Below are 13,103 nucleotides of genomic sequence, written 5' to 3'. Positions count from 1 at the left end.
TCTTGAGAGAAAAAATTCATCTTTGCTATCATGATCGAGCCATTTCAAGTATGCTCTCTCCGCATATCTGATTACTTCTTCCTACTTACTAATACAAACAAGACTACCTTCGCAGTCCCTATGACTTGCGATGGCTGCGTGCAGGATATTTCAGGGTCTATTAAGAAACTCTCGGGTAATTCATTCGATATATACTCTTTCTTGCAGCAAATAAGCTAACTTCAACGTGAACTAGGCATCACCAAAGTCGAGGCCAGGCTTCAGGAGCAACTAGTTGTAGTCGAGGGCACAGCAGCACCTAGTTCTATTGTTTCCGCCATTCAAAGTACTGGACGCGACGCGATTCTACGAGGGAGTGGACTTTCGAATAGTTGAGTCATACGTCTTATGCAAAACCATGAGACATTATAAGTCTCTCGCTAACAGGTTTTGGGATGATCAGGTGCTGCCGTCTGCATCCTAGAAACGCATAATACCACCGTCCCCGAGAAAATCCGCGGATTAGCACGCATGATTCAAGTCTCCAACAGTCAGACTCTAGTCGACCTCACAATAAACGGCCTTTCGCCTGGAAAGTATTGGGCCACAGTCAGAGAAACAGGCGATATTTCGCAGGGCGCAGGATCAACCGGTGGGATATGGGAGGCTCTGAAGAATAAAGTATTTGCCGGTGGCGAGAAACAGCAGCAGCAACCACGCGGAGTCTTTGGGTTAGTTGAGGTTAATGAGGCGGGCAAGGGAAATGTCTTTATAGATCAACCCGTTGCCATTTGGGAACTGATTGGACGGAGTATGGTTGTGTCTAAGAGCAAGGAAGGCCCGTATCGTACGGAGGATGCTGACACGCTTGTTGGGGTCATTGCGCGCAGTGCGGGAGTTTGGGATAATGACAAGATGGTTTGCTCTTGCTCGGGCAAGAATGTATGGGAAGAGCGTAAGGAGCAGGTTACCAAGGGCATGCTCTAGGATGGATCTGACCTGGGAAGCTTGGATTCACTGATGACACGCTTAACGTCAACCAATCTTGTTATATGTTAACCCGAGAACTTCAGATCTGAAACCTGACTCAATCTGAGATCTTATTTATACCTCAGTTCTAAACCTGAGACGAGCTCATCGTACAAAGCATGAACTATCCAGGCCGTAAGGCTGTTAGGTCATAATTGACTCTGTTCTAATCTCGAAGCACAAGATGGCACTATCAGCTCTTTTGCACCTGACACGAACATGCTGCAATGGTACCTCGGTAAATCTGCCAAGAATCAGCAATTACAACGACAATAATCAACCAGTTCACTAACCAAGTATGTACACTACATAATCATCTACCGCATACCGCACTCCCTGCCCTCGCCAAGGCGAAGTGCATGATGGGGCACGAGCTAGGTCCAGCTCGATCGACATACAACCTAGCTAGGTAGCAACTGCTACTTGCAGAATATTCTAAATAAAGAATACAATCCCAATCGAGACAATTTTCCGAAGGACTTGCTTATGCGAGATATACGGACACGGGAACTTGAGGAGTCATGATACGTACCTAGACCCAATCTTTGAAGCACATGCCACTTGAACTAACTAGCTCAACTAGCTATATGATGACTGCAGGTCCGACAATCCGGATTACTTCTAGGAAAAGAAGAAACAAAACGAAAAGGAAAGAAAAAAAGAGGGAATTATGCAATGAAGTGTGGCAGGTAGCACATGGCGGCGCCAGTTCAGCGGGTCCTCACATACTATGTACATACCTGCATACTCATAGTGATACATATATCCATTGATAATAGACTGAACCAGAACTAGACTTGGTTGGATTTAAATCTCCCTTTGCGAAACAAACCTGTATCAAATGCGTACTCCGATTACCTAGGTAGGTAAGTATACAAGGTTGGGGGAGAAATGCAAAACGCAATCTCTAACATATACAGCCTCAGAAGCGCTGTGGCGTATAACTTTTTGCTCACTCTGAGCGTATCAGAGTAGTCAATCCACACCTTTTTTCCCTTTTTTTTTTTTTCAGTCGTTATTCGGAATATTATTGAACGCAACCTTCCAAGATCCTTTGGCAGTGGCACTGACATCCTAAATAGTGAATATGCAAGATAGGTCACACATAGGCGCGCAAAATGAGGCAGTTATACGGCGTAGCACGTACTACGCCGTTTGGATAGTTGCGCTGAGTTATTAATAGATTGACCCATGGCACGATGTTATTTTTATAGACGAGACATGACATGAACAGGGTGATGTGATTGGCCAGGAAGTCTCCCCCCCAAAAATCTAGATAGGGCGGCCCGCACGGGGTCGCCCGTTCCATATTTACGCCCTGATTGGCTGCTGCGGGTTTAACTTAATTGCTAGCGGCGGTTAATTTTGGCGATGTGCTATCAAATCAAATCAAGGTGAACGTTCCGACAGTTAGTATTTTGGGTTTGGACTTAGTACTTAAGAATTCTTTATGAAAAAGGTGCGAGTATGGAGTACGTAGTGCTTATGGATTAGCGTTGTTTTCGAGCGCTATGATCTCATAACTGATCCTTCGGACCTTTGCTACGGATCGTATGATATAGTCTCGGTACGGATTTGTAGTTAGTTACTGGTAGTATATTGCTGACCCAAATCAAAACCATGTGGGTTTCTTAGACGGCAAAAATAACATCCCTAGGAAGTCGCCACAAAGATGAGTCTCTATCTAACACACTTGGAACACCAACCCTGATACCCAGTCAGGACTCAAGAAAGTCAGATTCTGTCCTAGTCCTATAGTAGCTGGTCCTATAGGAATAGGCACATGGAATCATGGACAGACGCATTGACACTTTGCTTCTTCGGCCCCTTACCTACGGAGCTCTCGGCTACCTCCTGGATCTCTGTTGTCCAGACAGTACAGAGCCAGCCTGACAAGACAAGACAATATTGATACAGAGCCATTGCCGAGTCTCTCTATGCTATATAGAGCAATGAACGCTGCATCATAGAATAAGCGATCTATAAGATCAAATACTACCTGCCTGATTGATCCAAGAATTAATCTTCTTCCTCTTCGTTTCTATTTATATCATCAACCCTTTTTTTTTTTTCCCTCTCATTTTATTTTTCTTCTGTGCACATAAAGTGCCGTTCCTTGGCGGTTGGTCCTGGTCCAGTCGATGCTTCTAATAGCATCGTTATTACGACTCGAGCAGCCTCTTAATCATTCCATCGGCGAGGAAGACTTCTTCTTGGCCTGTTGACCTTTTGTCTCTGGTGCCTAAGAACAAGGCACTGACTCGTTTAGCTGGAACCCCCTTTAATAGTCGGAAACTCGATCAACCGATGCACATTCGCTAACGACAACTAAATACGTGCGAATGTACTCCGTATACAACTTCCACCGTATGAGTGTATTGTTAGTTAGTTAAGCTTTCGGTTTTAACTACCACTACTCAACTAACTGCCTATAGTAGCTACATACTTTTCTAAGTGACGAGTTGCTGCGACGTGCATGAAGCCCCGCACTAATTGGTTCCTCGACTAACGAAACTACATAAACTGAATTCTGACTCGCCAATCATTCGACTGCATGAGCAAATCCCAGCCATTTCGATTTAACTCCAGTGCAGTGTCAGTGCAGTTAGGAGGAAGGGGTGAGCGCCCATTGCTACATAACGCACGCAACCCGGCGCCGGCGGCGGGGGAGATATCCATTCATAAAATTACTCTGCATTTCCCACTTCCTTTCTAATTCCATTTTCGGCTTTAATATTTATATGAGACACCGCTCTGAGGTTGCTTTAGAAGGTTTGTCAAGAATTGGAAAAAGGTAAACAGAGCGAGATGTCGTTGAAGCAGGTGAGTTTGCACCAATCTATTTGGAATGAGTCTGTCTGTCGCTGACCATCACTCTGCTGGAAAGGAGATTGAGACTTGGGTGCAAGCTCTCGCTCACTACGACAATAATGAATTCGATGAGTCGTTGAAGGTATTTGGTAACATTGCCGATACGTCCAAGATTCTGTTCAATTGCGGCGTCATCCATGCGACGTTGGGAGAACACGACAAAGCAGTATGGACACATACAATATATGGATAATTAGTATTAGCACTAACCAAGGTTGCCAGGTGGAACGCTACCAACGTGCAATCTCGCTGGACAACTACTTAGCCGTGGCCTACTTCCAAGAAGGCGTGTCGAATTTCCTGCTCGGTGATTTCGAAGAGGCACTGGCTAATTTCAACGACACATTGCTATACCTGCGCGGAAACACGTCTATCGATTACGAACAATTGGGGTTGAAGTTCCGGCTGTTCTCGTGCGAGGTTCTGTTCAATCGGGGGTTGAGTTATATATATCTTCAGCAGATGCAGCCGGGAATGCAGGACTTGCAGTTTGCGAGTAAAGAGAAAGTCACGGCCGATCACGACGTTATTGATGAGGCAATTAGGGAGCAGGCGGAGGTAAACGAATCAGTCCTTCGAACCAACAAGATTTTGTATCAAAACTGACGAAAAACCAAAAAATCCCCCAGGGGTATACCGTCTTCTCAATCCCAGTCGGCGTGATATACCGACCAAACGAAGCCAAAGTGAAAAACCTCAAAACTAAAGACTACCTTGGCAAGGCACGCCTGGTCGCAGCATCTGATCGCAACAACGCATTCACGGGCTTCCAGGGCTCGGAATTGAAAAAGGCGCTGGCTCTCGAGGCCACGGCCAAAGACGATCGACCACCGGAGAGCATTTCCTACGCCGCCACGAACCTGGTACAGAAGAACCTGTCTAGTCGTAGTCGACAGCAGTCCGAACCACCTTTAAACCGCAACACGTTTCCGCCTACACCGCCGCCAGAGTCGGATAGGACTGCTGCAGGCGGCGGCCTTACGCAGCGCGCTGCATCGGTCCGTTCCGGCCGTCCGCCTCGCCTCGATTTGACCGCTGGTACCAACGGACGCACCGGCGGCGACATGCCGTCCATGGAGAAGACACGAATTGGCACGACTCGCACCGCCTCGGAGCCTCGCGGTCCACATTCACGACAGTATTCACTCTCGTCGAGAGCGCGAGACGTCCGTCCGCGTCTATATCGAGATATGGCCGGTAGTCGCCGTAGCGAATTCGACTTTGTCCCCGAAGAAGGATACGATGGCGAAGTGTTTGATATGTACCGCAACAGCTCCCGTTTGAGCGGATTGGGATTGAGAACTCGACCGCAGCAGCAGCAACAACAACAACAACCAAAGTATATCGACGAAGAGGCAGAATACGCCAGCGACTACGAAGACGAAGCAGTAGACGAATTCGAAATGGTAGGCGAAGCTACTGCTACTGCTACTACTGCCTCAACATCAAATCGTAGACGCACTCAATCCCGACGACCGGCGGAAATTCGCCGATTCCGTGTCAAAGTGCATGCCCTCGAGGACACGCGGTATATCATGATTGAGGCGAATACTGCGTTTGGCGAGTTTGAGGGCAAGATTAGAGAGAAGTTTGGGTTTCGGGGATTCTTGCGGATACGCATGCGCGATGATAATGATATGATTACGATGGGGGATCAGGAGGATTTGGATTTGTTGCTGGGCACGGCGAGGGATGAGGCGAGGAGGGAGAATCAGGAGATGGGGAAGATGGAGGTGAGTTTTTGTCTGCTTACTGTATTGACTTCATAAGAGTGGCTCACTGACTGAGAAGTTTAGATTTGGGTTGAGGAGAGGATCTAGACGATTTGCCTTTTATATTTTCTTCTTCTTTTTCTTTTTGAGCGCGGAGTTTGGGCTGGAATCTTTTGTTTCATGCATCATTCTTGTCGTTTCCTTTTATCTTGTCGAGATATCCTACACTCGCTGTATGATGAAGCCGTGATACTTACTTAGATTTGCATACATATATACACACGTAGCATGAAGATGTCGAGTGGTTACATACGTAGTTAGCAATAATCTCCAGGTAGCGTGGTCTGGAAATGTACAGAATTAGGGCTTGGCCAGGCACGCGATGCCAAGCCCGAGCTAGGTAATGCGAATGTTGTGAGTGACGTTGACATTTTCGGCCTCAACGCGGAGACATCAATTGCTCTTTTTTCTCAGCGACAACCACGACACAAACGCAGTCTAATGACGGACCTTACCTCGTCGGTCCACGACCTCCTGCGCGAGAAGCACAATGTCCGTGCTCCAGCGACAGACGTGCCGCGAGGCGACCAGACGGTGAACGAGTTTCTGAAAGAAGCACATCGAATAGTCAGTTAACTACATCCATACATTCACAAAAGACAACGACATATATCTAACACAATAAAAAGAACACACACATCCAATCCCTCCTCCAATACCTCAAATCAACCCGCCAATCCTACCTTGCCATCAGCACAAGCAGCAGCAAAAAAGCCGCCGTAGCAGCAACATCGACAACAGCAACACCACATAACACCTCTAATCTACCCACAAACACCAAAAATCTCACAGACCAAGACCGCGACAACATCGACTCCTCCACAGCCCTACTACTCCGCGACCTGTCAGCGAGCATCTCAAACCTGCAATCAGCCGAGACCCTGCGACAGGAGACCGAGTCGCGACTCCTACGCAAGAAATACGGACGGCCCGAAGGCGTTTTGTGGCGGTGGGCCGCCGGCGGCGGCAGCAGTGGTAGTAACAATGCAAACGACGACCGGAGCGCAGAGCAAATAACAGCCGAAGAATCAGCGAATACGATTCGAGCTGTGCGCGAGAGTATACTATGGTTTCTGAGAAGGGGGCTGGAGAATGTGGCCGAGGTGCAGCGGGGCATGGTCGAGAAGCGGATTGAGCGGGCGCGCGAGAAGGAGAAGAGTGTTTTGTACAAAACCAAAGAGCAAGTAGCAGCACGCCGAATAAGTGGCGAGCCGGGAACGAAGGAAGAGAAGCAGACGCAGAAAGCATATGAATCGGCGACGATGCTGTCGGCCGAAGAAGCGGCGGCTATTGAATCGCAGCTGTCGCCTGAGCAGTTGCAGTTATTTGCTGAGGAGAATGATACCATGATACGGCATTATGAGGATACATTGAGCAAAGTCCAGTACGCGCCCCTTCTCTCGTCTCTCTTTTCTTTTCTTTCCTTTTTTACCCCCCCGAGTAAACTGATATTGTAAAGAAACGCCGAAAAATCACTCCTCGAAATCTCCTCCCTCCAACAATCGCTCGTCAGCCACCTCTCCACCCAAGAAGAATACATCTCACAACTCGTCAGCGACGCAAGCACAACATCCGAGAATGTAGGAAAAGGGAACAAAGAGCTCAAACGCGCCAACGAGCGGAAGAGTACAGCGCAGATGGTGTTTTGGGCTACGGCGGGGTTGTGTGCGTGGTTGGTTGTTTGGGATGCTGTTTTCTAACCTCGTTTGCTAGGAATATATATACATAGGTACGTACAGAAATACGTGTATAGAAGTGCGTATCTATCATTCCATTTATTCTCTTATCCGCTTGGGGGAAAAAAAAAAAGAGGAAGAAGAAGATAGACGCTGGTTAACGTACAACCCAATTCTCGTAGATAGTAGGAACCATCGTCCAACGAAATTCATAAAAATCATGCAGTCTCTCGAATAACACTGTCAATAGCTTCGGCCACATAATCGATATTATGCGAGTTGATGCCCGCCATGGATATACGACCATTTTTGGTCTGGCAATGTTAGCACGTTTCATTACTTGATCAGAAAGAAAGGAGAAAGAAAAAAAAAAAAAAAAGGAAGGGGAGGGGTTACCATATAAATATGCCACTTCTCCCTCAAAACCTTGACTTGACTCTCGCTCAGCCCCGTGAAACTGAACATTCCAATCTGACTCGTAATATGCGCCCAATTAGCCTGCGAGCCATTGATGATATTACTGCTGTCAGCAAGAATCCTCGCTTCCAAACGCTGGCGCAACCCGAGCCTCATCTCGGCAATCCTCCCACTCATCGTGCGCAGATCCTCCTCCCACTCGGCAAACAACTGCGGGTCATTGAGCACAATACTCGCAATCCGCGAGCCATAGGCAGGCGGATTACTGATTTCAGACCGCTGCAAAATCGCCAGCTGGCTGGCTATATTGCCCGTTGTAACCTGGCTGGTAGCAGCAGCATCGGGGGCCGAAATCCAGTGGAAAGCACCAGCACGCTCGCCATACAGACCGAAATTCTTCGCAAACGATTGAGCCACGCAAGTCTCAAACCCCTGGCTGACGAAATACCGGATTGCCCAGGCGTCGCGCGCCAGGTCACCAGATGCGAACCCCTGGTATGCGCAGTCGAAGAAGGGGAAGTGGCCGCGCTCGCGGATCACGGTGGCGATCTGCTTCCATTGATCGTGCGTTGGGTCGACGCCCGTGGGGTTGTGGGCGCAGGCGTGCAGCACAATGATGGAGCCGGCTGGGGCGGCGAGTAAGGTGCTCAGCAGGCCGTCGATGTCGAGGCCCTTGGTCTGCGCGGAGAAGTATGGGTACTTGGCGATCTGGAGGCCGACATTCGTGAAGATTTGGTTGTGGTTGGCCCACGTTGGGTCGGAGAGGTAGACTGTGGGCGCCGGGCGGAGGGGGTGGAATTTGGCCAGGAAGAGCGCGCCTAGATGCACAGCGCCAGTGCCTGAGATGGTCTGGAAGGTTGCTACCTGTTTTTGATGCCTTGATTAGATTTTTTTGGGAGCGGGGTTATAATCGATTGATTAGGGGCTAGACGAGACGAACCCGTCCGTCGTGAATGGCAGGACTGTCTGCTCCCAGAATCAGCTTCTGCGCAGCGCCTGTGTACTGCGGCAGGCCCGCAATGGGCAGGTATTCATGGTTGAGCTCTGGGTCGCTCCGTAGGATTTCATCTGCCTGGAGAGTGGTCAGCGCAGGCCAGAAAACAGGGAGCAAAGCGGCATACCTTGCGCACAACAGGCAGAATCCACGGCTTCGCATGGTCGTCGCGGTAGGCGCCAATGCCCAGATCGACTTTCTTCGCGAAGGGGTCTTGGCGGTACGCACGCATCAGGCCGAACAGGGGATCCTCGGGGGCCTGGGGCACATTGGCGGCTGAGAAGACGGCCGCCATGGTGTGTGAGGCGGTCGAGAGGTGCGAGGACAGCTGGGAGAGGCGGGACTGTGACGAAGGAGTGTCTGGTAGAGACGGAGATGGTGATAGAGATCGAGATAGAGATAGAGCTGCGGGCAGCGGGTGTGGGGGTGGGGACGGGGCCATTTTGTGCTGTTCTGCTCCTCAGTTCCTCAACAGTCACACGGTGTGCAAAAAGGGCTCGGCCAACAGTCCGACGATGCACAAATTGGGACGCGGTGAGCCGTATCGACTGGCTGTTGGCCTCTATTTAACATTGGCATCCCATCCCATCCCTGCCGGTCTGCTCCAGCCGAGGTCCGGGGGGAAGCGCGCCTGACGTAAGATATCGCGCAAATCCTGACTGAGCAATCAGGCCATCCTGGTTGGTGCTCTTCACGTGCTTGGCTTATGCTGGAAGTAGTAATAGTAAGCAGCGAGATGGTTCATATGTGAGGCTGTTTATTAAATTAAATTAAATTAGAGCGAGCCATATGATTCTGCATCACCTGACCGGGGCCCGAGGATAAGGAGCTTGCTGGTATGTGATATATGATATAAATTGTAGATTGTATGAAATATACACGTCGTGCTGAACAGTCAAGTATCCAAATAGTAAATGAACCCGAAGATATATAGCCAACAACTCCAAGCGTCCGATGCGAACCAAGCCAAGTAAATAACAAAAACAACAAAATCCCCCAAAAAAACCAGTCTGCTTTTTCCCTTCCAGGCTTCTGCCAGAAATTTGTCATATCGTGTCATGTCATGTATATATATATGTAAAATGTGTATGCGTATTATAAGAGAATGATACTATATCACTGAGAGGACGGCTGGCCCGAGTCATCCGATCCAGGACCAGGACTAGGACCGCCGTGCTGCCGCGTCCGTATTCTGAAGCGATCCCGCAACCGCGTGGTCAGATGTCGTCGGCGGCCCTGGCTTTCCCCTGACTCGTCGGCATTCGCAGTGGCATTCATATTCGACTGACGCAGCCGCCGCAGCCGCCGCAGAGCCTCAAGCCGCTCCTCCACCGGCGCATTGCGCGCTCGTCGGATATCTCGAATATCGGACAAGTACCCCGCCAGACCGCGATGATGGTGGACATTGTTGTGTGCTTGTGCATGCGTTTCGGCCTCGCCTTCGACATGTTCGGCCTCGCCGCCGTTGCCATTCTCGTTTCCGTCATGGCCAGGCTCAGCCTGGTCTTGAGAAGCAGCTGCTGTCGGGTCCAGATTGATACGGCAGAGCGGGCATGTCCCGGACACGTTGATTAGCCATGGGTCAATGCAATCCGGGTGGAATTGATGACTGCACGGGAGAAGCCGCACATCTTGGCCTTTGACAAAGTCGTCTGTACAAATGGGGCATACGTTGTTGCCCATGTCGGCTGCTCCTGCTCCGTCCTTGTTCTGGTTATCTGCAGCCGCAGCTGCAGTACTGTCTGTTCCGGCTTCTGCTGTTTCAGACAGTGTATTCTGCTCCTGGGCTTCACCAGGGGCAGCACCAGTAACAGTACCAGTCTCACCAGCATCCGACGACGAACTATGCACCGTAGCGGATGCATCTGGTGCATCCTCGGAATGAGACGCCATCTCCACATCCCTCTTGGCTGCATGCACACTCTCGTCGTGGTTATCTCCAAACTTGACAATGGGGATAGTCTCCAGCATCGCTCTGGCTATCCCGCGCGCTCGACTCTGCCGCGGTCGTCCCGTCACGTTTCTCGGTCCATACCGTTCAGGATGTCGATGCGCACGCACGGCTCCCGAAATGATAATACTCAAAAACAGTGCCGTGATAATGGCCGTGATCGTATACAGAATAATCATAGCAAAGGCCGTTGTTCCCCCGGACCCGGACCCGGACCCGGAACCAGACCCCGACGACGAGCTGGAACTACCCGAGTTGGTGCCGCCAAAGGGCGATGCACCACTACTCGTCGACATGTTGGCGGCGATAGTAGCCGTAGCAGCAGCAGACGTAGTAGTATTAGTATCGTTCGAGGAAGAAACAGCCGTATTGAGATGATCCAAGACAACCTGTGCTGCTGACGCGGTCAGCACGGTAAAGACGTTGGGGTAGGTCAGCGTCGGGTCGTTGACGGTGTAGTTGCAGTAGTCGGACTGGGTGCTGTACAAGACCACGGCGGATGGCCCACCATTGGTTAGTGAAACTACGTCTGAAACGGTCTCTGCAGCATCGAGATAGCCCGCGTAGGCGGACGGATCGCAGCTTATGAGCGCAATGTCCTGTGAGCTGATTGAGGCAGTGTTGGAGGGCGTCGTGTCAACCAGAGCGCCTGTAAAGCGGGAATTCTGCCCCCTCCCCCCGGATGTCAGCGGAAAGTGTATCGCTCAGCCCAACGGCGTATTCGTAGTAAGCAGCAACGAACGGACAAACAAACGAACCTGGAATTCCTCGTAGTCCAACGTGGCCAGCGGCACTGTCAGGGGCGCAAGGTCGATTTCGGTGGGAAAGGCGTCGGTCAGCAGCCAGCGCAGAGTGCCGGCGTGCTGGACGAGAGCGCGCGTGTCGTTGGCTGGGCTGGCGCTGACGCTGGCGGATGCGTAGGCGCGACCGAGCAGCGAGAGCACGAGAAGCAACATGTTATGAAATTACATTAGCCAGACATCAACATCACATCGCATCATATCATACAGAAGATGCCGGGCTGCAGGCTCCGGGCGGGCGAGGATAATCATGACGGGCGATCTTGTGGGGTTGGCTTATCTTGCTTATACTATATAGCCGAGTTCTTCATACACGTGTAATCCATGTCCGCATGCGGAAGTCTCTCAATACTCGCTGCTACCTAGATATTCGTGTACAGTACAGTACAGCAGCAACAGCAACAGCAATGCCGTGGACATCCGTGCCAAAGAAGTTTCCAGCCAGAGGACTACTACCCAGTCCACCTGGGCGAAGTGCTCGGCGATAGGTATCAGCCACGAGCTGCATAGGTAAAACCCGATCTGATCTCATCCTGCAAAAAGAGATATCCAGAGGTTTCTGAAAACTAATGCTCCATCAAGAATCCCATGGTCGCCACTTCTGTCTTGTTCACGGCTTGGTGCAGGGCTTGATGCAGTTGCTTCCGGGTCAGACAATGGCCATCAAGGGGTATGAAGCCCTGTATTAGGCAGCTGCTCATTATTCTAGACTTTTTGCACTCCGACGCGAATGTGATCCATACTGGTATATACCTCGCCTTTCCAATGTATCTATTTAAACAGTGATAAAGCTGATCTTGAGAAAAGACCTCCAATTTCCCTCGCCCAACGAAGAGGCTCTTTCGGCATTTGAAGAACGGCGGCAAATCACAGCACCAACACCGGCGAAGGTACTTGCAGACCGGACAATTTATCCTTTCTCGAGGTTCCCATTAAGTGACGGGATCCCTCTCCTCCGTGACTTTGGCGACGAGCAGCATAACGAGGACATCATGCCCAACGCCTTTCGTAAGTGATTTTGAAAACGAACGGGGACTATACCGTGGATATCTTGAATGTGGCTATGGTTGTGAGTTGATTCTCTGCTCTTGCTTTTCTTTTTTGATAACCTTGCTGATCGACGTCAAGGCATGGAATATTGTTAGTCCTGACACCCTCTTTGACGGCAAAAACTCCGACGGCATCTTCGATGACCGCGTTCATCTTGCAGAAATGGTGGCACGTCTGGGTCCTCTCCGCCAGCCGAGTGTCGTCAAATGAGCACACTCGGCTCGGTGTTTTGGGATGAATCTGGTGTGTCTTAGACATGTTGCTGAGACGAACAAAACCAACTCTATTGTCTAGGAAACTGGAAGGGACTGGCCCCTGTTCCGCATAGAACCTTTGAAGGGCTCATCGCCAACATCCCGGGAGAGGACGAGGACATCCGATGGCTTTGGAGCTTTTGTACGACGAAGGGTTGATGAAAGGGAGGCAAGTGAGGATGAGCACTGATGGTATGTCCGAATACACACATACATGTATATATATGTGTATATATATGTGTATATATATGTGTATATATATGTGTATATATATGTGTATATATATGTGTATATATATGTGTATATATAT

At 50.0% G+C, this 13,103-nt stretch overlaps 4 protein-coding genes across 4 annotated transcripts, besides 1 other annotated feature; 2 read left to right on the top strand and 2 right to left on the bottom strand.

Moving 5' to 3' along the window:
• Positions 1–30: 30 nt before the first annotated feature.
• Positions 31–966, top strand: UA08_02578 (hypothetical protein; the record flags this gene model as incomplete). The annotated part of the gene is made up of 4 exons (XM_020264635.1): positions 31–48; positions 103–175; positions 236–325; positions 443–966. 4 exons carry the CDS (start codon positions 31–33, stop codon positions 964–966), a joined length of 705 nt encoding a protein of 234 aa, XP_020122570.1.
• A 2,890-nt stretch (positions 967–3,856) lies between these two features.
• On the top strand, positions 3,857–7,351 carry UA08_02577 (hypothetical protein; the record flags this gene model as incomplete). Its single annotated transcript, XM_020264634.1, has 6 exons — positions 3,857–4,045; positions 4,102–4,437; positions 4,509–5,612; positions 5,967–6,218; positions 6,281–7,035; positions 7,111–7,351. 6 exons carry the CDS (start codon positions 3,857–3,859, stop codon positions 7,349–7,351), a joined length of 2,877 nt encoding a protein of 958 aa, XP_020122571.1.
• A 194-nt stretch (positions 7,352–7,545) lies between these two features.
• On the bottom strand, positions 7,546–9,180 carry UA08_02576 (Aspartate aminotransferase, cytoplasmic; the record flags this gene model as incomplete). The annotated part of the gene is made up of 4 exons (XM_020264633.1): positions 7,546–7,641; positions 7,724–8,608; positions 8,685–8,816; positions 8,866–9,180. 4 exons carry the CDS (start codon positions 9,178–9,180, stop codon positions 7,546–7,548), a joined length of 1,428 nt encoding a protein of 475 aa, XP_020122572.1.
• Positions 9,181–9,854: 674 nt separating this feature from the next.
• On the bottom strand, positions 9,855–11,645 carry UA08_02575 (hypothetical protein; the record flags this gene model as incomplete). The annotated part of the gene is made up of 2 exons (XM_020264632.1): positions 9,855–11,288; positions 11,448–11,645. The coding sequence occupies 2 exons, from the start codon at positions 11,643–11,645 to the stop codon at positions 9,855–9,857; spliced, it is 1,632 nt and encodes a 543-aa protein (XP_020122573.1).
• Positions 11,646–12,995: 1,350 nt separating this feature from the next.
• Positions 12,996–13,103: part of a repeat region (Identified by RepeatMasker using a combination of RepBase library and repeat library created with RepeatScout) that runs on past the window's edge.

This window comes from Talaromyces atroroseus, assembly GCF_001907595.1.
Source record: "Talaromyces atroroseus strain IBT 11181 chromosome Unknown scaffold_2, whole genome shotgun sequence".
Taxonomy (NCBI): Eukaryota; Fungi; Ascomycota; class Eurotiomycetes; order Eurotiales; family Trichocomaceae; genus Talaromyces; species Talaromyces atroroseus.
This window is presented reverse-complemented; position numbering and strand designations above follow the sequence as displayed.